General features: G+C 42.8%; 1 protein-coding gene across 2 annotated transcripts in view; it reads right to left on the bottom strand.

Annotated features, from left to right (window-relative positions):
- retreg1 (reticulophagy regulator 1) overlaps window positions 1-16,294 on the bottom strand; it is a 22,239-nt gene extending 5,945 nt beyond the window's left edge. Inside the window, exons 1-3 of one of the 2 annotated variants that reach the window (XM_080777474.1) lie at window positions 15,868-16,294; window positions 12,931-13,037; window positions 12,546-12,576 (exon numbers count right to left, since the gene is read on the bottom strand). In XM_080777474.1, coding sequence (XP_080633600.1) covers window positions 12,546-12,576; window positions 12,931-13,037; window positions 15,868-16,007 — 278 coding nt within the window. In that variant the 5' untranslated portion in view covers window positions 16,008-16,294. Of the gene's footprint in view, window positions 1-1,579; window positions 1,837-12,545; window positions 12,577-12,930; window positions 13,038-15,867 lie in introns of those variants that run through there. The other variant, XM_080777475.1, reaches the window with a different exon arrangement.
- Window positions 16,295-17,613: the final 1,319 nt, after the last annotated feature.

The raw sequence follows: 17,613 nt of genomic DNA, 5'->3' as shown, positions 1-17,613 counted from the left end.
GAATCAGGAACTCGAGGACACTTCAGTGAGCAACCGGGAAGGGCCCTGGGAATCAAATCGGGGGCCGCCTGAAGCGAATACGGCAGATTTTTCACTCGTCACACACATCCTCGTGTCGTTTTATGAACGACACTACTAAAACGATAAAACCAAGCCTAGTCTCTAGTCTAATTCACTGTCTATCTGTACGAAGCCAGTCAGTTTTGTACTTTATTGTAAGCTCAAAGGTATATACTGTATGTAACGGTGTTTAGCAGCAGAAACACGCAGTGTGTTGGTGTTTCCGCTGTTTGTTTTGGTAGCCCAAGAACGCCCTGTCCGGGTGAAAACATCACAATACAGTGTTTCTGCAAGTAAACACCACCACCCTACTCCAGTGGTTGATCGAAATGATGGTTAAAATGTATTGTTTCGTTATGTAAACACAGGGCAAAGTTGTATATACTGTACTACTGTGTGCCTTCAAAGATCTGCTATTTACAGCAAGCCACACCGTCATACGCTGGAGCATACTGTACATGGGCCACTTCAAGCCGGCCAGACCAACCATCTCCAAGCCAACAGCTACAAGCCATATTAGATGACAGTGCTATTGACTTTGAGTATTACATGACAGTCTTATTTACTCTGAGTATGACATGAGCGAATGTACCGTATGTCTGCTGCTTTCCAAGAAAGAAGCCTGATGTCCCGTTCCCTGTACCATGCTAGTGACTCCGGACGCGGCAACTATATCTCGTGACGACTTGATTTCAGCCAAACGACTTCACCAGCACAAATTAAAAAGTTTAGATGGTCGTTCCCAATCACAGGACTAGTCGGAACCCATTTGTGGGGTCACAGACTCATTTTCATAGGTGCCTTTATGTTTTGTTTCCTACAGTTTGTTTTCCGTTATTATTATTATTGTTATTTCAAAACATTTTCAAAAAACATTCCCAAAAGCTTTTTTCATAAATTCCATAAATAGAAAACTAATGTCCCCCGGGCCCGGAATACTCTCAAGGATCCCTGTGGGTCCGGTCCCCCAGACCCTCACTATTGAGAACCAGGTACCCCCCCCCAAAAAAAACAAAACAAAACGTATTTTTTATGAATTACACAACCTACGAAGCCTTGAATGGACATTTATTTGGTTTTGTTGCATTCATGAGCCAATAATTTGATGACCGGATCATCGGTCAGTAGAAGATTCTTCGAGTCGGTCATCAAATTATTAGCTTAGGAATATGTATATGCAAGTTAGTGTACATTTGTTCAAACCTTTGAATAAGCACATTTTTAAAGCGAACATTTTGAAGAAGAAAAGCCGGGAACTAAATATTTTGTTATGGGGGTTGGCGGCCAAATATATATAATTGTGGGGTTCCTTGGCATGAAAAGGTTTGAGAACCACTGACGGAAACAGATTTTTCAGAAAACCGTTAGAAGACTTTTTTAAATCACAGCCTCAGGTCTTAATGAGCTAGGAATGCAGGAGAAAAAACCCGAAAAAAACCCATTTTGAATTCAAGGTGTGCAATTGCTAGAAAATAAGTCCTTTTTTGGGGTGAACTACTCCTTTCAGATATTTCCATACCTTACTGCTGCGCCGTGAGCTTCAGGGGACATCCAGAGAGCTTTGGGGGTTCCTTCTCCACAGATCTCTAACACAGTAGAAGATGTATACAATGACACAACACTTTTTGGGGAGTTTCTTTGTCCGGGGAAAGCGGGAGAGGTTGAGGGAGGGTTCTGGTGCGTTCCGGGGCGGTCCTATCCGGTCCGGGTCACGTCTGACTATGTTTTTTGATTTGTTTTGTTTCTTTATACGTGTCACAGCACACACACGTAGAGTACACACACACACACACAGCGTGAGAGGAGAGAGCAGAGCTAGTGTTTATCTTCATTGGGAGCTTGGCTGGAGGTGTGGAGTATTTCAAGCAAAGGGGCGCCCGGCTAAAAATAGAGCCGGTCACACAGCATTCCACCAGGACGCATGCTGGGCTTCAGGAGGACAGAAACACACCCCCGTCACCCAACCACCCCCCGATGCCCCCCTCCCCACCCTGGCCTACTTCATCACCCCCTTGTGATATCGGGTCGACTCGGGTGGGGTTGTTGTCAGAACGCCTTCAGGAAGATGGAAACAGTTGGCCTAGTTTTTGTTAGACGAAATTGTCAATACATTTAGTCCTATAGTTTTAGTCGTCGTACCTTTTTTAGTTTTTTGTCAGTGAAAAGGGAATAGTCGACGAACATTTTCCGTCAGAGTTTTAGTCGACGAAATCAACACTGATGGAGGAAATACTTGGATGTTTTGAAAAGTAGAAATACCACAATGTTACTCTGTTACAAGTTAAACACCTGTATATTCTCAACTTCACTATAGTTTAGGCCAAAAGTATATAGACATTGGGTTCCCCAATTAATTTTCCTCGAGGGCCATATTTTGACTATAGGGCCGAGTCCGCACACATGAAAAATTGGGGTTTTTATTTTTTCATTCATGAATGAAGCTTCTCAACCAGTGGTCCGGGGACCACCAGTGGTCCTTGAGGGGGTTCCTGGTGGTCTCCAGCTAAATGATGGAGAGTTGGTAACCAAATGGACCCTTATAGATCTTTAACTCTTGAGAGTGTAAAATTAATTCATTTCAAGACCCCATTTGAAAAGATATGGCAAATCATTTTAATTTGAAGGATGCCCAGTTTGACATGCATAATATGCTACTGACCCCCATTAAATGCCATTTATATGTGGGACCTCAATTTATTATAACGTTTATTTATAAAAAAAGCAATGTCAACTTAACAGGTACAAATGGAACCAAATTGACCTGTTATGGTCCATTTGTGTGACAAAAGACCTGGAATATGATGCCAGGGCTCTAGCAGTGATTCTCATCATTTTAATTTGAAGGATGCCCAGTTTGACATGCATAGGCTATACTGAAACCTCTTATCTCCATATATTGTTTTGGTTTTTTGTAAATTAACGCCCTACTTGATCATGCAGCATTGCACGAAAGTCTCCAAAATAGCAGAATAGCAAGCTTGAAACGCGGCACGAAGTGACATGTTTTGTGCTTGTTGATCTGCAAATTCTTTTAGCAATTTTTTGAATTTGAATCCTGAAAAGTAACAGTTTTGGACATATGAGGTTTCCACACTACTTAAAGTAGCAAAAAAGGTTTCAAAGGTTTTCAAAATGTGTCCATTTAAAAAAAAAAAAGTCAGATCCACAACGTGACGCGCTGTAAGTGTATAGATCTGACATTTTCAAATATACAACATATAAAACAGGGCTAAATTGTTTAAGTTATGTTTTCGCTATATTAATCTAAATGATACAAAGTAACTAGTAACTTAAGTTTTCAAATAACTGTAGTCGCATGAAAAGTACAATAATTTGTAGTGGAGTAGAAGTATAGAAAGAAATATAAATACTCAAGTAAAGTAAAATTGTACTGAGAGTAAATGTACTTAGTTGCTGTCCTTAAATGCTGGGGGGGGGTGTGTATGTCTGTCTGCTGCTATATTGTTTCATCTCCTGACACAAGGTCGGGGTGTTGATGTGTGAGAGTGATATACTGTACAGATATAGATAATAGATGCACAGATATAAAAGACATACAGTACGGTGTACGTCACACGTAGCGCCAAACCGGCTGCTACTGCACTAACAGGACCTTAACAGGAGCCCTCGTACAAGGTTTCTTTGACTATGCATGCACCTCCTGGTACCACAGCACCTCAAAGGCCCTTCAAACTATAGCTCCAGACTTCCCAAAACAAACTGGTCAGGCTCCTACTTGGCTTCACCCCCCGAACCCACCTCACCCCTGCCCACTTTGACAGGCTGGAATGGCTTAGGGTCGACGACAGAGTGCAGCATCTTGCAATGGGTCTGGTCCACAAGATTCGATACACCACCAAGATACCCATGTACCTGTCTAGATACTTCCTTAATGTTAACGAAGTCCACGCCCACAACACCAGAGGGAGTTCAACAAACCATGTACAACCCAGATTCGGCACAAACAAGGGACTAAATTATTTTCGCTCCCATGCCACCAAAATGTGGAACGCCCTACCAACAGTCATTAAGACATGCAAATCCCTTGACTCCTTCAAAACCGCTCTCAAAGGGCACCTACGGACGGCTGCAATTCGAAACTGGCCCTCGTAAAATCTGAATCCCCCCCACCGCCCCTGAACATGGTGGACCCTCTTGTAAACAAATGCAATGCTTAATTGGGTCGTCTACTCACAGTTAACAGTCTTTGTATTGAGTTTGTGCTTGAAATGTACTGTAATTCTGCAAAATGTTAATAAATATTTCAATCAATCAAAAAACACTGCACACTGCGTAGCCAACGATGGCTTCTCAGATATTGCACTTTGAAAACGCCAAGGAAAGACCAAGGAGCCGATTGTGGAATACGGGAGGCCGATGAGGGAGCACGCAGCCATCCATAGCACATAAACGGAATCGCAGTCTTGAAGGTCACCAAGTTCAAGTTCCTTGGTATACGTGTAGAGGCGGTGGTTTAGCCTGTGAGCTTGTACATCGGCTAGTTTCATTACTTCTTAATTATTATATATATATTTTTTTATGGAATTTGTTTGTTTTTTAATATATAAACATTTTTTTTTAATTGGGCGGGAGAGGAATTGAAATACATTTTCTTTTCTGTTGCATTTTTACTCAAGTCGTGACCCATAAAAATCGGTCCGTGACCCACAAACGGGTCCCGTCCCACTGTTTGGGAAACAGTGGTGTAGACTAGAGGACCTTGAACCATCCACGCCACACGTGGTGAAAAGGGCATAACGATGCCTGGACTCTCAGCTGTGGAGACGAGAGGGTAACAAGTACCAGAATTCCTTCTTGGAGTGCTGCTGACAGACGACCTGGCCTTGAGGAGCGACGCTGCTGCCGTCACAAAGAGGCTATAGTCTTGCGTATATAGCCAGGCAACAATTCCACATTCTCCGAATGCTAAATGGCTCACAGCCTCAGCCTGATGGCCTCACAAGTCTAATATCTCCCCTGAGCCATAGGCAATTACCTTTGGCTAGTGGTTGGCTTTCCATGTGGGAGACCAAGGGTATATTCCCAGGTGGTTTTCCCGTGGGAGGAGGTCAAAAGGGTGGTGAGTGTAGCGGCCTCAGCCTGATGGCCTAAACAGTCTAACATCTCCCCTGAGTCATAGGGATATCCCTTTGGTTTAGTGGGTTAAGATGTTGGCGTTCCACGTGGGAGATCGTACCTGGGTACGATTATTTTAGAGTTCTTAAGAGGGGTGGTGCAGAAGACTATAGGCTGGAAGGTGGTGTTCCTTGCCTCATATTTAATTGCTAATGCTGTTGTTTAGTCTCAGACGCGCACGCACGCACGTGTGAGTTTGGTACTCAGGTAAACACAACGTTCCATAAACACGATAAACATAGACACAAAGCAACGCTGTCACCATCCACACTATGACAATCTAAAATACATAATCGACAGATAAATAGATCGATTGACAGACGGACAGACAGACTGTCACTCTGATCAGAAATGAGAAATAGGAAAGTGACATCATCTTTATTTGTTGTTGCCCCAGGCCAATGAGAACTGGCCCTTTGAGCCACACCCCCAGCCCCTGTGTGTCAAGTTGGCTAAATGACGTAATGCAACTACCCAGGCAGTTCCGGGAGCCGAGAAACAGCTTTGTCATTCGGTCACACACACACACACGCACACACACACACACACACACACACACACACACACACACACACACACACACACACACACACACACACACACACACACACACACACACACACACACACACACACACACACACACACACACACACACACACACACACACACACACACACACACACACACACACAGAGATAATACAGCACATAAACAGTACCACACACAGTCCCTTCTTATCACGTTGCTTCCTAAGTTCCTAGTAAGCTTACTTTATTGCACAACACAGAGTGCAATAATAAAGGCTGCCACATATTATGTAATTATCAGAATCAGCTATAGCTTTAATGTCACATCACAGATTTAGAGATGTAAAGCAATTTGTCAATTCTTTTTTTCATGTGCACTCTGTCATTTTCTTTTTTTTTGTGCACTGCTGACTATTTTTAAAAGATTTTGAATTGGCACTTGACAAACTGTTGGCACTTTTGGCACTATTTTGATGCCATACCTATACTCATTAACATTTTGAATACAAGAGTTAAGAGTTAGTTAACAGCAAATGTAAACATTGTGGTATTGCTACCGAGTAAGTGATATTATTTTGGTGGTTCAAACAAAAAGGTTTTAAGTTTTTGTTAAAAGGTTAAAGCACTACAGTGATACCGTAATCATTGCCATAGTGTTTGTTCAGTAAAAAAATGGTGTGAAGTCAAGGGCGCTCTAATCATCGTACATCATCATCAAGAATGGTGGTCCCTTATTGGCCAAGGGTTCCCACCGACATACATACTGTATGCCGATTTGCTCAGACACAAAATCTCCATCCATTCAATGGCATTTAATGTTTGTGGTCAGACAACACAAACATTAGACACTATAACTGATTATAGGAGGGGCAAAAACAATATTCTGGGGGATCAATCCCCTTCAAAATACTTACAAATGATCTCAGGGGTGAAGTGACAATTTAATTGGCTTGTAAAATGAGTGGGAGGGACTTATTCCTAAATGGCATATGTCACAAACTGGGGATCCGATCAGCACCAAACTTGATTTGCATGTTGCTTCATGGCCTTGGCCTCTAACGCAACGTCTCCGGGTGGATTCGCAGAGTGTCCAGCGGCGTTGGTGCGATGGGTGCGATGGAGGCAACCACACAGTTTCTAGTTTTATAGTGTTTCAGTTCCAATGTTCTCTGCTCACCACTTAACCTACCTTTAACATAAGGGGGATAAAAAGGTGTGGGAAGTAACATCAGTACAAACACACATGTGACGTCTGTGTGACACCTGTCCTCTTATTTGTCACCAGAAAGGGACACGTTGTCCGTCAGTGTGAAACAGTATAACTGCTGTGGCAGTTTTACTGTTGTTGTTGTGTAACTTGTGTAATGTTTTCAACATGTTGTTATGGCTGACAACAGTCGTGTTGTAATAGTTCATTACCAGAGCAGGGTTACTCAAAGGGAGTGCTGTGGCACCCTATGGGGCAGTGGTTCTCAACCTGTGGGTCAGGACCCCCCCAGGGGGTGTTCTCAGTTCAAATATGATTATTTTGAGGGCCTGAAATGGTTTAGAACCCGTGCCCTAGGGTGCCTGCCAGATATGACCCCAGTCCAAGGTGCCGCGGAAGATGTTGGTAATGTTTTCGACCAAAATCATAAAATGATTTTAAACAAATTTAAATTATTTTAAATGAGTCAACCACATATAGGAAAAATATGTTCTGTGTTGTACTTAAAGTACAAGGGCAGTGGTGTACATTCTTTCCACCACTGTACTGTACTGTACTGTACACACACACACACACACACACACACACACACACACACACACACACACACACACACACACACACACACACACAAACAGCTGTCGGGCGGCATTCTGGGTCGGCTAATCTCCCACAAGGCTTTATCCGAGACTCCGGAAAGCCTGTCTCACAATTACCCACAATGCATCTCTGATGGACACCAGCAGGTGAGCAGCGACACAATCCTGTCTCACTGCCAGATGCCATAAGAGAGAGAGAGACAGAGAGAGACAGACAGACAGAGAGAGACAGAGAGAGAGAGAGACAGAGAGAGACAGAGAGAGAGAGACAGAGAGAGACAGAGAGAGAGAGACAGACAGACAGACAGAGAGAGAGAGAGAGAGACAGACAGAGAGAGACAGAGAGAGAGACAGAGACATAGAGAGAGAGAGAGCACAATGTAAACATGCCAATTTTTTCTCGTGCCAATAAAGCCCTATTTAATTGAATTTAGAGAGAGAGAGAGAGAGAGAGAGACAGAGAGAGAGAGAGACACAGAGAGAATATGAGGATATAGAGAGAGGCAACTTAAAGACTGATTATTGATTATTGTGGGTCAGCAATGTTGGGAATTTGGCAATCAGGATGGAATATTGAAAACCGAACAGATCAGTCTTGATCACATGACTATAGAGAAAATGTGTACCGATTTGTGTAATGTTTGGACAAAATCTAATCCCTCTCTAAAATGTTTTTTATTTGTTGACAAAATTGTCAAATGTTGTCCTAGTTTAGTCATCATAGCATAGTTTTAATTTCATTTTTGTCAGTGAAAAACGGTAGACAAACATTTTTCGCCATAGTTTAAGTAGACAAAATTAACATACAAGCACCAGCCAGCTGTGTCCGCTATGAGGAGTACTATGGCCGCCCCTCCAGAGCATGGGAACTTGGCAAAGCACCCACATTTTGAGCAACCACTTTTTCCGCCAGCTAAATGTAGGACTGGTTATCCTCGATCAAAACAGAGGACAGCAAGGATAGAGAGAATAGTGGTATAGAGAGATAGATGACTGCGTTCCAGGATAATGTTCAAATACAGCAGATGTACAAGCTTGCAGCGCAGCACAAAGTGTTTGTGGTCATACCGCCCCGAACACGCCTGATCTTGTCCGATAAAGTGGTTAAAATACTGGTGGTGAAGAAACAAAACTAACCCAAAACTAACCCAAACTAAAGCTGTGTTGTGTTGTTGAAAGTGTATTCTCCGGTCAATGGTAATATTGACCAAATCTGTGTATGTATTTCCATCCGGCGGACATATTTTATTTTCTGCCCCCCAAAAAACATGTATTATACAGAGAAGATGGGGTCCCGAGAGAATGGACTTTCAACAACACAAAACACAGCCTTTGTGTTGGTGAGTAGCGAAGTAGTTTTATTTTATTTATTTTACTAAAGACGGAGACAGCAGAGCAGCACCTGTTAGGAGATAACTCACTAACGCTCTGGACCAGGGCTACTAGGGACCCCTGGAGGTCCCCAGACACCACTTTGAGAACCACTGCATTAAAGGTCAGTAATCAGTTGTCCAGTTTAGGCCTCACGTGAACCAGTTCACCGGTGTATCACACACACACACACACACACACACACACACACACACACACACACACACACCCCACTCCCACCACCCCAAACAGCTGTGGGGCTGTTTAGGGGCTTCAGTTATGCTTCAACACCCCACCAGGCACGCAAGCGTTAATTGTACAAACACCCAACCACATGAAAGGATCTTTGCGTTTCTAGGTCAGCCATTACATTTCAAAGACCCCCAGTATGGTATGCATCAGACCACAGAGACCCCCCCCCCTCCTCCCCTTTTCATACCATCTCTGGGACCTCAATCTAGACTGTAAAATCCTCAGTATTAGTATAAATCTGAGAGAAGGTACACATTTGGTTCCATTTGGACACTCTGACTTGAGTGGGGACGCTGGGGGTATCAGCCAAATGGAACACACACACACACACACACACACACACACACACACACACACACACACACACACACACACACACACACACACACACACACACACACTAGGGGTAGAGGTATTAACAAGAGCCCAGTCTAACCTCGTGACTCTGTAACGTTTTTACCAGCTGCTGTGTGAAGCACAGCGGAGCTGGTTTATGAACGATCGCTTTGCCTTTTGCCAGCCGTATTGGCTGCCTCGTCTCTAGGCAACCAGCCACTTTTTGCCTCTAGTCAACCTCTCAGCCATGGGATGCTAGCTGTACGACACGGCCAACGGGATGCTAGCTGAACGGCATGAAGTCTAACCAATGAAACCATCCGACACTACTTTGATGAAACTTAATAAAGACAGCGACGGTCATACGAACGGGTAACGACGCGGCTAACGGGTTCAACTACTTCATGAATGTTCCCGTAGTATACTCAATGCTATATTAGATGGAGTGACTGTTCAGTAACAGGGGGGTCTTTCCTTGCATGTCTCTCCAGCACTTTGGTAAACAGAAGACATATTTCTGAGAGAGATACAGGCAGGGTGAACACGTGAAATTGGAAGAGATGACCCCAAAAAAACACAAAAGATTATGGATGGGCAATTAATCGTTCATCATATTGGTATGGGAAGATGTTGGCCTTCAAGTGCAATATCGGTATTGAACCGATCTTAAAATAGCCGCTATTTTATTTTATAATAATTATTTTTGAGGAAAAAAACCAAAAGACTGAAAAAGCCTTTTGTGATGATGAAGGCTGCACATTCTATCATCTTTATGGGAAAGCTTTCAAAAGGCTCAACAAGTTGGAACATTTTTAAATAAAATTACTATATTCAAGCTGTTTATGGTGGGATATGGCCCAACAATTCAATAACAGGCATTGCTTTTTCAAATTCAGTGTTCATATGCCTTTTTCAGAATGGAAATCAGTTTATATCGGTTATCGGCCAAAACAGCAATAGTCTGTATAGTCTACGCATGTGCGAGCACGTTCCATGCGGGCTGTGGTGAGCAGGGCGTTGCCAGGGCTGCCAGGGCTAAAAGTATTTTTACCGTACATGTTACTAAAAAAAAGGGAAAAAAGGAAAGAATTGGTTCAGTATAGCTGCCACAGGACATTTACCTTAGATAAACTGTAACTGTCTCCCTCTCAGCTTTCACTGTCTGTCTGTCTGTCTGTCTGAATAATGCCATATGGACAACACACTGAAGAAACATTGCCGCCTAGTGGTGAGAAGATAATACCCATATCAACTCACTCAGACAGCAGCATGCATGGCTCCTCTCCTCAAATTACATATTATGACACTGTCAGATATAGTCTCAGTGGCGAACGAGTCTCCTCGTCTCTAGACCTGTCACAATTATTACATAATCACCTAATCGCAGTTATTTTTGCATAATTGTCAATCGTTTCCATGTTGCAATTTTTGAAAAACATTTAGAAGATGTCGATAATTGTGAATAATTTACTTTATACATAACTTTCCTTTTCTGGGGGTCCCTGGCAACCACTGACTTACACCACCTTTAACTCTTGAGGATCTTAAAGGGCAAGAACTCATTTCCTCAAATAGTCTAGAGACCAGTGGTTCTCAAAATGTGGGGTTTAAACCTTGACTATTTGAAAATAACCGATCTACAAGAGGGTCCTTGACAAAAGTCATAGTCTTCTATAGGCTATGCCTGTCAATTATTATATCCATGCAATGTTTTTTTGTGTTGTTGTTCTTATAATCGCTATCATTTGAGATTATCACAATTATTTTTTGCATAATCATCAAAATTATTTCCCTTGTTGAAAACAAGGTCCATATATTAAACCTTTTCAAAAACAGTACAAATACCAGATCTACAAGCGCAAAAGGTGTCGCTTGTAGATCAACTATCAAAGTAAAATGTTATTAAATTAAATCATGTACGTTATTTGTCATATGTGCCCATGGCACCTTTTGTAGACGAAGCCTGAAAGCCAAGTTTTTTTTTTTTAAGATATTTTTGGGGGCTTTTTGCCTTTTATTGATATATTTACAGTAGTTAGACAGGAAAGGGGGAGAGAGATGGGGGGGGGGGGTAGGGGAGACACGCAGCAAAGGTCGCCGGTTTTGGGACTCGAACCCGCGATTACCAGCCTAGGTGCCTGGACCGCTCGGCCGGCCCTGGCATTTGTAACATTTTCATTTGGTCTTGGAGAGGGAGGATAATTGGAAATATTTCACACTCCTGTGAAATGTCTTCTCCTATTTGCTATGTTAATCAGAGAGATATGCGTGACCTGACTGTCTGCCACATTTCAATGCTTTGTGCGTGCGTGCATAGCCTATTACTCTACTTGTGAGGGACACATGCCCCTCAGAAGTAGATCTAAGAAATACACATTGTGAGGACAATATTCCTAGTCATGACAAGAAAAAGCCTTGTTTTGTTATGAAACATTTAGAGTTTAGGTTTAGTGGTTAGGGTTAGGATTATACATATACATTTAGGTTTAGGAGTTATGTTTAGGATTCGATATATAGGTATATTGATTGATTGAATACTTTATTATCAATACAACTTAAGTAAATGTACTTGTTACTTCCACCACTGCCATCCATCCGTAAATAGGCTACCCATGCATTGACATCAACATCCTTGAGCTGGGATCGGATTAGCCAACCATGTGCAGTCAATCAACCCTATGCGGTGGTGTGATGGCATCTCACATGATGTCGGGACGGGAATTACACAGAGATTCCATATCTCCTTGGCCTAACCCTAACCCCTACAAGACTATGAAATTCACTAATATCCAATCAGGAACGTCAATTATGTCCCCAATGTGATAGCATTTGCTCTGACAGGCAACATTTGTGCACGCCCAAACAAAGGCCCAAATGCACAAACACAAACACAAACACAAACACAAACACAAACACACACACACACACACACACACACACACACACACACACACACACACACACACACACACACACACACACACACACACACACACACACACACACACACACACACACACACACACACACACACACACACACACACACACCCTACCTTGCAGTCAATTGCCGCCATAGGTGAGCCCCTGTAAGAAGATAAGACATGTATTATTTTATTGTCATGTTTATACAACATTATAACGTGTTATTAAGTACTGCAAGCAGCATTCTGGTGTAGCACCCGTCTAGAGACTTCTGCAGGGTTGGCTTCAGGTTCCAGCATTCACTGCCATATAGGAGAACGGTTGAGCATGGGCCCATGTTCAGGCACCTCCAGGACTGTTTCATGAAGGTTAAACCTAAAGGCATGGGCCCACATTCAGGCACCACCAGGTCTGTTTCATGGCGGGAGAGCTTAATAACCACTGTTTCCCAAGCAGTGGGTCGGAACCCTGAACACAAATAAAAAATGAAATGAAGAATATCAAGTATGACGATACCTTTAGAAGTGGACAGAGCGACATCTTTAAGCTCCAGAAAGACGATCATCACAGCCAGAGAGACACACAGCGCACAGTAGAGTCTGTACCAGGTGAAGGCAACAAACCTGCAAACACCAAACAGAGAGAGAAAGAATAAATGGCTATTCATGGTAGAGTGACCATCAGCTTGCGTCACACGTCACACGACGGTGAGTTGAACTGGTTTTTAGCAGCGATGCATTGCCGGTTATAACCTCCTCAGCATATACGGTAGGCCTATTTATATAGTAGATCTACAAGCTCACAGTGCGTCACTTTGTGCCACGAGCTTGTACATCTGCTATGTTTGAAAATATTGAAAAGAATATTGAAATACCTTTGAATCATTTAACTCAAATCTTCACTTCTGGGGGCCCCAGGCACTAATGATTTTCAGGTGGTGGTCCTTGGCACAAAAAGGTGTAGTAACTACTGCTGTAGAGTTCACATGGCCCACTGTTTGTAGCAGCTCTGTGCTCTTGTTTACAGCCTGGTCCTTAGTGATCTTAATTACCTTTGGCCAGATGCCAGGCTAATCTGTACACTGAACCTAATCCTGAACAAGACCTACAGTGTGTAGTGTATGTTGTAATCTGCACTGGTTCCAGTGGCTCGTGGACCAATTTTTAGGGGTCGGGTCGCGAGTAGCAGTAGTGACACCGAGGGGGGAAGGGGGTGCCAAATGCGCCAAGCTGATCCTCATAATAATAATTTTCTCCGCAGCTAAATATTCCCTTTTTTCATTTCATGCATTAAAAAAAACATTATTATTAAGATTTAAAATATATTTATATTAAATCTTTTGAACCATTCAAAAGTTGTGACTTTTGAAGTTGTGACTTATTCAAAAGTATTTCATAAATGAAATAAATAAATGAAATCATTTCCATGAATAAAATATTGAAAAAGTGAAAATAGCTGATTTTTAATACCTTTTGTTTTGGTTTCCATTTTATTGGTTTTGCAAGAAAAAGAAACATGTAGGCTATGATGTTATACGTAGGCTATACATCACTGTTGTTTCCCTCTCCTGAATTGTCTGTGCTAACCCGGGGTTATCAACCAATTATCCTATAAAACTGGTCAAACATTGGCCAAATTGTATTATAATATAAGAAAGAGGCAACAATAAAATTGCTAATTTACAAGCTTGTAGATCTGCTATTGTCATGATAATATTTATCTGTAGAACTGAGTCAAACTGTAGTCAAATGTATAATGCCTCAACTCCTAAATTCCAAGTGCTTATCGGGGTGGGGGGCCCCAGTTCAAATACAATTATTTGGGGGGTCACGGACTGAAAAGGTTGAGAACTACACTGTAAAATCCTCAGTGCTGCTAATTTAACTCTGAAAGTGTACATATGGAACCAAATGGACAAATGGACGTTGAGAAACAGCGTTGTAATGTAGAGGTTTACATAAACGCGACCCGCTGGTCCACATAGATTGCGTTTACCTCACTGCACACATTGAAGCAGCACTATGTAAACTTTCCTCTTCTACCCTGGATTTTCAACTTGGTTTCCTGCGCACGTGGTGATTTTTTTTTTACCATTGAGCCAATAGAGCCGGCCTGCTTGCTCAAGGGGATCAATTGAATCACCAGGTCAGAATTCGTGTCAGACTCAGATCCCGTGTCTAGGTGAGACATGACCTTTGACACGATCTAAATGTCTCAATAGAAGAGCAGGGAGACAAGATACAACCACCCCGATAATGTCTGACTATAAATTATATTGTATTAACATACTAGATTAGATAAAATGACATTGTATTCATAAAACAAAATGGCATAGTGCCACTTTAAAGTTAGTGTAAACATACGTATACAAAATATCTCAGATTAACCTAACTATCCAATATATGACTGTAAAAAAAATTATATAAGTATGTCAGAGTCTAGACTGTTATGGTTTTACAGGTTCTGACTTCCGACCCTGTAAAACCTGTGTTATAAGTGCAAAAGAATAAGTTTTAAATAGCTCTAGGCCTATATCGTGATAGCAATCAGCACTGTAGACTAGAGTGTTTACTTTGTTCAGTAACAGTCTCTGCTGGCTCTTTAAAGAAAAATACATTTTCAATTTGGGATACTAATTTCAGGAGAGAGAGAGTAACCTCATACAGGATACACTCATTAATTGGAAGTGATTAAATTTGTATCCTGGCCTGAAAATATACAAGCTGGAGAGACTGGGACCCCTGTTACTGAACAATCACAATACACAGAGTGTCAAATCCATGGTTTGTTTGATGATGATTAAAGCAGAAATAAAAAAGTAAAGCTTTCTGATCCTTGTGGTGAAATAGAAACTGCACACAATAAACAAAATATTGATACAAACTTTGCATATTATGTATGCATACTGAGAGTCTGAGACCTATATGGTATAGTTTGTGTACAAAAGATTAATAGAAAATACCCTTCAATATAAACTATTCATGAATGCAATTATTGATTTGAATAGTATAGTAGGCCTATGCAATCTCCACTGGTGTATATTGCCATTTTGGACCGTGAGTGCTGCTGTTGGGCAGAAGCTTGTATCTCCATATTTAAACGTTTGTCTACACCCCCCAACCCCCTCGTGCCAACAAAGCATCTTTGAATTGTATATATATTATTATAATATACATTAGACTATTTTAGACAATAATCTCTATAGATGTTATCATATATTATAGGCCTACTATAGTTATATAAATTAACTGATGTATTTATTTTTATTGACAGTTTAAAAGCAGCAAACATTAATTAAAATACGTAGCCTATCACATACTGTAAAAGCCAAAGGCTATTTTCTATTGTGGTCCATAATCATTCAAACATAATTAAATGTTTTTTAAACTACAATCATATTTTATAAATATGACTGCGTCATGACTCATGAGTCATGGTGTCTCAGTGTCTCACCATATCATCTGGATGGTGACAGTCAGCAGGATGCAGGTTCTACACGGTCTGTCCCAGTTGACGAGCCTCCTCTGGATGCGACACCAACATGTCGGCAAGCGCCACCACCACCGCGGGCATGGAGAGTGTCCCTGCTCCATTGTTGTTGTTGTTCCTGCAGCCTGGGGTCCCCTCTGGTCCGGTACCAGTTAACAAACCACCTTCCACCCCGTCTGAAAGTGTCTCAGCCCGGCCTGGCACAGCAGCAACTCCCCGGCGTTCCGTCACGGTGTGGTGGTGGTGGTGTTATGCCGAGATAGGTGACCCATAGAATTATGTCGATTCAATTCACGAGGAGCTGGTGGGTGAAACTGTGAAACCAGTCGACGTTTGAAATTGAATGTGACAGAATTGGTCGCCAATCTCTGCATGACGCCGCATAGACGGAACGGCACTTTCTGCAATTTTGACTGACTTGGCTCAGCGGCAACTCCCGTTCCTTCCGTGGACCGTCACCGTGGACGCGTGTCTGGTGTGGTGTCACACCGAGATTGGTTACCCGTTGAATACTGTCACTTAAAAACTTAGCTTCCCTGGCCTAGAGCCCTAGACCAGTGGTCCTTGAGGGCAGTGGCGGAAACTCCGTGGGTTCAGAGGCGCGATTGAACCCCCTGGCATTTTGGCAAAGGCGCGACTGAACCCACTGCATTTTGGCAAAATATATCTATATGCACTGCAGTAAATTATGCACCCACTGACTGATTTCCCCTCCCCAGTGGTCATGTTGTCATGCACGTAGTCATACCTTTACGAGGGGTTACATTTACAAGATAGGTGTTGGGCCGCCGCGCATGCCGCATTCAAATGCTAATAAGGTGGCTTTTGTTCGAAAACAAAACTCGTTTTTTTTCCACCGCTGGGGGGGGGGGGGAGGGGGCGTGGCTGCTTGAACCCCCTGCCGTTATAAGAACTTTCCGCCTCTGCTTGAGGGGATTCCATCCATGGTCCCCAGCTAAATGATGGAGAGCTGGTAACCAAATGGACGCTTATAGATTTAACTCTTGAGAGTGTAAAATGTTTTACGCTCTCAAAAGTTAAATTATTGGTAAACATCTGCATCAGTTAATTTACAAAGTCTACACAATTACAGAATGTAGAAGAATTGTTGCGAACGCAATGAGCACTTACTATGAGACCTAGCAGATCATGTCTGTCTGTCTGTGTGTCTGTGTGTCCGCTATCCAAATATGGAGTGTGTTGCATCAGCAATCACTCAGCTCCATATATGGGCACAAAAGGCCCCTTTTGTGCCCATATATGGAGCTATACGTCCAAAACCCAAATATGTACGAGCTGCGTTCGCTTCCCGCGTTTGCGCGTCTTGCTCGTTATTTTGATCAACGTTTGCCTGTTATCTCTCCTACTACTAGCCTACAGTATGAACGGCGATGGGTTCGCCGAGTGGGGTCCATCAGGGAGGCAGTGGTCCCCAATGTGCTCCGAGTCCCCGGGTGGTCCCTGGCTCCGGGGTGGTCCCGGTGGTGGTCCCTAGGGTGGTCCGGGACCACCCTGGGGACTGCCACAGGGAGTCACGGAGACCACTGGTCCCTGGCTCCTGGCAGCACAGCTTGAAGCTCCAGCTCTTCCTGAAGGCCTCCAAGGCGTACTACGTCCTATACGGCACGGCCACCAACATGCGCAAATACGGATGTGCGCTGCACTACGTCAAACTGGCCCTGCATTGCTATGATGCCTTCTGCTCCGCGA

This window comes from Protomyctophum bolini, assembly GCF_963924005.1.
Source record: "Protomyctophum bolini genome assembly, chromosome: 12".
NCBI classification, from domain to species: domain Eukaryota; kingdom Metazoa; phylum Chordata; class Actinopteri; order Myctophiformes; family Myctophidae; genus Protomyctophum; species Protomyctophum bolini.
This window is presented reverse-complemented; position numbering and strand designations above follow the sequence as displayed.